General features: G+C 37.4%; 1 protein-coding gene across 1 annotated transcript; it reads left to right on the forward strand.

Annotated features, from left to right (window-relative positions):
• Positions 1-5,840: 5,840 nt before the first annotated feature.
• LOC139864476 (uncharacterized) lies at positions 5,841-6,381 on the forward strand. Its single transcript, XM_071853061.1, has 2 exons — positions 5,841-6,188; positions 6,247-6,381. The coding sequence occupies exons 1-2, from the start codon at positions 5,841-5,843 to the stop codon at positions 6,379-6,381; spliced, it is 483 nt and encodes a 160-aa protein (XP_071709162.1).
• Positions 6,382-6,770: the final 389 nt, after the last annotated feature.

The following is a 6,770-nucleotide window of genomic DNA, read 5'->3' on the forward strand; positions in this document are numbered from 1 at the left end:
TATCAATATACATACAATCAATAATTACATACCTCAATTATATATATATGTACATATATATATGAATACTTCAACTACCACATATTTAATTATGCTTTAAATACCAAGTAAATAAATGTATTAATTATATATTTTGAAATAACTAATCTTCGAGTATAACATTAAATATTTTGTTACCATTGACAAATCATGTATATTTAATCTTCTCTCTATTTTTAAATGACCAGTTTAACAAGTTTAAGGTTTCTTTCATAATCATTAAATCATATGATAATTCATTAGTATATTTAATTTATAGTATATAATTATTTACATGTATAGTTATTTATTTATAAATTTCTATTTATGATCTAATGGTTCGTGAATCGTTGGAATCTGGTCGAGGTTAACTGAATGTATGAACACAGTTTTAAACTTTTTGAGATTCAACCTAATAAACTTTGCTTATCATGTCGAAAACATATAAAGATTAAAGTTTAAATTTGATCAGAAATTTCAGGGTCATCACAGCGATTGCTTAAGCCTCTAGGCAATTAAAGGAACATGAAAAGAATTACCCGACGCATGATCTCGAATTAGCGGCGGTGGTCCATGCTTTGAAAATTTGGCGCCACTACTTGTATGGTGTCAAGTGTACGATTTATTCGGATCACAAGAGTTTGAAACATCTTTTTGATCAATGAGATTTGAATTATCGTCAACGTAGATGGATGGATGTGGTAAAGGATTATGATTGTGAGATACTTTACCATTCGGGTAAAGCGAATGTAGTTGCGGACGCGTTGAGCCGAAAGAGTCAACACCCGGCGATACGAGTAGGATCGTTACGCATGACAATTACTAACGATTTTCTTGTAAAGCTTAGTGAGATTCAAATTGAAGCTTTCGTTAATAACAAGCATGAAGAGCGAATTATGAGGAAAACGGAGTCTATTACTTTAGGCCAGCATAGTTTGTTATCATTTCAAGGAAGGGTATGGGAGCCTAAAATGGGTGGTTACCGAAAGGTGCTTCTTGATGAAGCGCATAAGTCAAAGTATTCCATTCATCCGGGTGCAACGAAAATGTACCTTGATTTGAAGAAAGAGTATTGGTGGCCCGGAATGAAATGAGACGTGGTTAAGTATGTTGAACAATGCGTTAGGTGTTTGTAGGTAAAAGCCAAACATCAAAAACCTTATGGTAAATTACAACCTATAGAAATCCCGAAGTGGAAGTGGGAGCATATTACCATGGACTTTATTACAAAGTTGCCAAAGACGGCGAGGACCCAATATGATACTATTTGGTTGATTGTCGATCGATTGAAAAAAAGTTCTTTGTTCCTTCCGGTTCGTGAAGCGATTACGTCAGAGGCACTTTCATAGTTGTTCCTTAGGGAAGTGGTAATGAGACATGGGGTTCCCGTGTCTATCGTTTCGGATCGAGACACCCGTTTTACATCTCAATTTTGGAAAAAGTTTCATGAAGACATGGGTACAAGGTTGAACATGAGCACGACGTATCATCCTCAAACGGATGGTCAAACTGAACGTACTAATCAAACCTTGGAAGACATGTTACGGTCTTGTGTGATTGATTTTGGAGGTAGTTGGGACGAACATTTACCATTAGTGAAATTCTCGTACAATAATAGTTTTCATACGAGTATTGGGATGCCACCATATTAGATGTTATATGGTAGAAGGTGTCGAACCCCGATTTGTTTGGGTGAAGTGGGTCAAAGGAAAGTTGGGAGCACCGACTTGGTATTAGAGACTAACGGAAAGATTTAAATGATTCGAGCTCGTTTGAAAGCAGCTCAAGATAGACAAAAGTCGTATGCGAATAAGCGTGGGCGACCGATTGAGTTCCAAGTGGGAGATAAAGTGATGTTGAAAGTTTTCCATGGAAGGGTATTATTCGGTTCCGAAAACGGGGAAAGCTTGCTCCTCGATTTATTGGGCCATTTGAAATTTTAGCTCGTGTTGGTGAAGTCGCGTATCGTTTGGAATTACCCGAAGCGCTTGCGGGGATCCATAATACATTTCATGTTTCCCATCTCCGTAAGTGTCTTGCAAATGATTCATCATGGGTGCCATTAGAAGAGATTGAGCTAAACAACAAGTTGGAGTATGTTGAAGAGCCGATAGCTATACTTGACAAAAAGGCGAAAATGTTGAGAAATAAAGAAGTGAGAACTTTTAAAGTTCAATGGCGTCGTAGTAAAGGTTTCGAGTTTACGTGGGAACCCGAAGAGTTTGTGTTAGTGTATCTTCCCGCTTGTCATGCGGCTTTGATCGCGAGGACGCGCTCCGATTCAAGTAGGGGAGAGTTGTAAGACCCGAATATTTATTGTACATAAGAGTAAATATGATGTACATAGAGTGTGTGAAGTGTAGTGTAAATGAAAAGCTCAAAACTGATCTGACCTGTGGCGCGCCGCGCAAGGTTGAGGGCGCGCGCCGTGCACAGTTCCTGCGACAGATTCTTGCTTTTCAAAATAGAGTTAAATGAGGGGCATTCTTGTCTTTTCACTTGAGGCCGGGTTAGGGTCACTTATGGCCAGATTTGAGGTGGTTGAAACACATTCAACACAACCACCAACCTTATCTTCTCCACTTCAAATTCTATAGAGAGAGAAAGAGCTTTAGTGTGAGAAAGCTTAAATCAAGGAAGAAGAAGTTTGTTTCAGGTCAAACCGTAAGTATTAAAGTTGTTCATCTAGCCACTAGCTATGTTTTGATTGTGGTGGTATGTCCTAATCTTAATTTCTTTACTTAAACTAGCGTTAAGGGTTAGGGTTTGGGTTAGAATTGAACATAAAACCAATTTATTAGTGATTTGGGGGTTTTTGGCTAAGATTGAGTCATGAGGACACAAGAATGACTAACTTAGGGTTTCAATTTAATAAATGGTGCTTATGGGTCTTAAATGGTTAGTTAATCACTAGCTCACTTGTGTTGTTAGTGAAAAAGGGTTATTAGGGTTCATGGTTGACTTGAAATGGGTCAAATGGGTAAGTTTGACCTAGTGGGATAAATTGGATATGAAAATACCCTAGATATGTATTGATGGGAGTCTTAGAACCTTAATCGCTAGCTTTTTGTGATTAGTTATGGATTTTGACCTTGATTGTGTAATTCTAGTGCAAATGGGTCATAAATACCCCTTTGGGTCATAAATGCACTAGTAAGGTTAGTTGGTGGATAGTCCAACTTGTTATGTGAATTAATGGGCAATAATTGTATTAGGTGACTCGCTTTGAAGGCTACAAGTTATTGTTAGAAATCTCACCAAGACAATAAGGTAAGTGAAATATTTATGTATGTATGTATATGATTTATTTACCCGTATTAATTATCCACATAGCCGTTTTGTGCAGATGGTTGTGAGTAATAGCCGTTATTAAGTGATGTCATAGCCGTTTTGGAACACTTTGGGGGAATACCATAGCCGTTTTGGGATACCTCGGGGTTAGCATACCATAGCCATTTTGGGTGCTAACCGAATAGCCGGTTCTTACTCACACGTGATCAAGTGACGTCATAGCCGTTTTGGAACACTTGGGGGGTGATGTCATAGCCGTTTTGGAACACCTCGGGGGTTAGCATACCATAGCCGTTTTTGGAGCTAACGGTTGTTATGAACATCGATGACTTGTTCGCGAGGTCATTCCCTTGTGATTAATGGTTAACCATGGTTTATACTCGTTGTTGTTTAGCATTTAATTATTATTATGATTGTTGTGCTAATGATGTTGCTAGTTGTACGTTTTGATGATACTAGCTCTTGATATAAAATGGTATGAGATTATATGCATTGTATGAGTTCGTGGATGCGTGTAGGTAAATTGTATATGCATGTATATATTTATTCTACTCACTAAGCTTTAGCTTACCCTCTCATTGTTTACCTTTTTAGGCTCCGACGTGGACAATGGAAAAGGTATTCGTTTGGATTAGTGGCCTCCCGCTTTGTTTTGGATAGGGCGCTTTTGAAAGTTTAGCTTTTGAAGTTTGACCAAGATTTGGGTATTTAACCCCAAACACCATGTTCTAGATGTCGTTTGGAATTTAAACTTTTATGGTCGAAACTTGTATTTTGAACGAAATTCGTAAAACGGGTCGTTGTGGGCCCGGTGTTGTAAAACTCGTTTTTATTGTGGAAATCTCTTAGTTTTACTTATATTAAGATGCGGTGGAAGTCGTTTCGTCTAAAAGTGTCGAGAAGTGGGAGATCTTTTTGCCCAAGTTAGAAAGTCCGGACAGACAGTTTCTGCGTGCCGCGCACAATGGGGGTCGCGCGCCGCGCACCCCTCTGTAATAAAAAAAAAATGTTCTGTTTTCGGCTGGATAACGGGTTGGGTCGTTACACTCAAGGATTCTGTTGTCGTGAATAAATATGTATGCCTTAAGCCACTCGTTTCAATTCAAAGCACACCGGATACCCAATGCGGCGATGGTGTGTGAAGAGTTTCCTTCTAACGTGTGTGGGTTACAAATGAGAGTATTCGATGTCAAAATAACCGTTAAAAAAAGTGTAACTCTTGCTATTTGATTGTTTAGTAGACACAACATGAAAAGAATATAACTCCTGTGTGAAGTGTAACTCCTCGGTCCGGTTCGGTTCGATCTTGTCCTCAGGTTTTTCGGTTTTTTCCCGTACCATGCACACCCCTGTCGGAAACGCGGAATCAGGCTTTGGCTTTAACTGTTGTAATTTTAGGAACTTTTTATGTGATTACTATCTTAAGCCATGTAGTATATTGATATAAACCTAACAACCATGAAGTAATTTTGCTGGGCTGCGTACATAAGAGTATGAGATCGGATTACTCGACATTTTGGGTAGCTCGAACATGAAAAAACCTTCCACCTTTCTCATAATCCTAATATTTAAGGTTAGTTGTTATAATTTAGAAGTTATTTACATTCAAAACTTCCTAACTATGAAACTGTTGCAAGTTTCTTAGGATGGACGGAACACAAAATTTTGAATACTTTATATTTGCATCTACACTCTTGTTGATTAATATTCAGTTGCGATTAACAATTGGTCTTTGATAAAAATATGTTTAATTTATATTGCTCAATTCAAAACTTTGAAATGTGTCTGACACTCTATTTTGATGTTCACTAGGTGTTTAATGTTTACTTGGGTATATGTAGTTCGAATAAGTGTTAGTCATCTAAAGTCAAACGTTTCTCAAGTTTTAGGCGTGATAGCTCATTTTTCATTTGGTGGTACCGTGGTATGGGAGTACTTTTTCAGCTTTTATTTGGAAGAATTTATTAGAGATAATTATACGGGTTTCTTGAAATAATAATCTCTTATCTAACACCATAAAGTAGGAATTTCAAAAGTGACCCTTTAATCTCTCCATATTTTTATGCTTTAATGTATTTACCCTTGCCATTTTATATAGTTTATACTGAATCATACTCGATGGGACTAGATTGGCATATGGTAAGGTGTTTATACATTACTATAAAAGCTTCATTTCTATCTTACTATCACAAAATTTTCTTAAGGAATCACGTTTATTCCCGAATCTTTAACTAGTATACTTAAATATCACAAAATTGACATGGGTTAAGTGGGACAAAATCCTTGCTCCGTTTGATAAAGGTGGGCTCAATGTCGGGAGTCTTAAAGCTTTTAATTTAGCTCTTCTTTTCAAGTGGAGATGGAGATACTTGACAAAACCGAACGACATGTGGGGGAAAGTCATTGAATCTATACATGACAACATTTTTGAGAAGACTACGTTTACAAGCAATAGTATTTGGAAGAATAATATAGTCACGTGTTGTTTCAAATGTTCCCAAAATAATTTGTTACCGGTCGACATTTTCAAAATGGTAGTTGGTAATGGCTCATCGATTCATTTTTGGGACGATTTATGGCTTGGTAATTCGTCCCTTTCGGCTCGTTTCAATAGACTTTACCATTTAGATTCCGTCCCGAATGGATCTATTGTTAGTAAAGTTGATAATGGCAATTGGAATTTCAGTTGGACTCGTGATAATGCTGGAGGTCGATCCCAACAGCAGCTTTCGGATCTTCTCGAGTTGTTAGGGACTTCGAATCTCAGTGATAAGATCGACTCTTGGTCGTGTAACATCGCTAAAGATGGTTCGTTTACAGTGAAAGAAGCTAGGGAACGAATAGACCGTAATCATCTTCCTTCGTTTCAAGTTGATACGGTATGGTTTAAATTCATCCCGCTTAAAGTTAATATTTTTCTATGGCGATTTCGTTTAGATTGTATTCCTGATCGTTGGAACCTATCCGCTTGATATTGATTCGATTGTATGTCCCGTTTGTAACAATGGAGTTGAAACTCACGATCATTTGTTTTTTGATTGCAATGTGGCTCGAGATGTATGGCATTGTTGAAACTTGCTTTTAAAAAAAAGATGTATGGCATTGTATTCACGTTTGGCTCGATTGCGGTATGCCTTTCTTTTCTTCATGGGATTCGTTTGTAGTTTGGCTAAGGGGCGTTCGATTATCGGCCACGTCAAATAATCGGATAATTGCGGTCACGGTTACTACTTTATGGGCTTTATGGCGATTTAGAAACGGCGTTGTTTTTCACGATTCCTTTTGTTCTAAAAGTAGTTTATTCGATGTTATTAGACTTTTTTCACTTTGTTGGAGTAAAAATATAGGCCATATAGTTTCCAATTGGAACTCATGGTTGTCTATTCCTTTGTAATTATCCCTTAGCATCTTGCTAGGGATCGTTTTATTTATATAATTTATTATTTGGCCGTAAAAAAAAG

This window comes from Rutidosis leptorrhynchoides, chromosome 8 (genome assembly GCF_046630445.1).
Source record: "Rutidosis leptorrhynchoides isolate AG116_Rl617_1_P2 chromosome 8, CSIRO_AGI_Rlap_v1, whole genome shotgun sequence".
NCBI classification, from domain to species: Eukaryota; Viridiplantae; Streptophyta; class Magnoliopsida; order Asterales; family Asteraceae; genus Rutidosis; species Rutidosis leptorrhynchoides.

Excerpts from the sequence above, each read along its gene's own strand:
- LOC139864476 (XM_071853061.1), top strand. The coding sequence starts at position 5,841 with ATGGTAGTTGGTAATGGCTCATCGATTCATTTTTGGGACGATTTATGG. Across the intron at positions 6,189-6,246 it reads CTTCGTTTCAAGTTGATACG|ATTGTATTCCTGATCGTTGG; the intron begins GTATGGTTTAAA and ends GATTTCGTTTAG.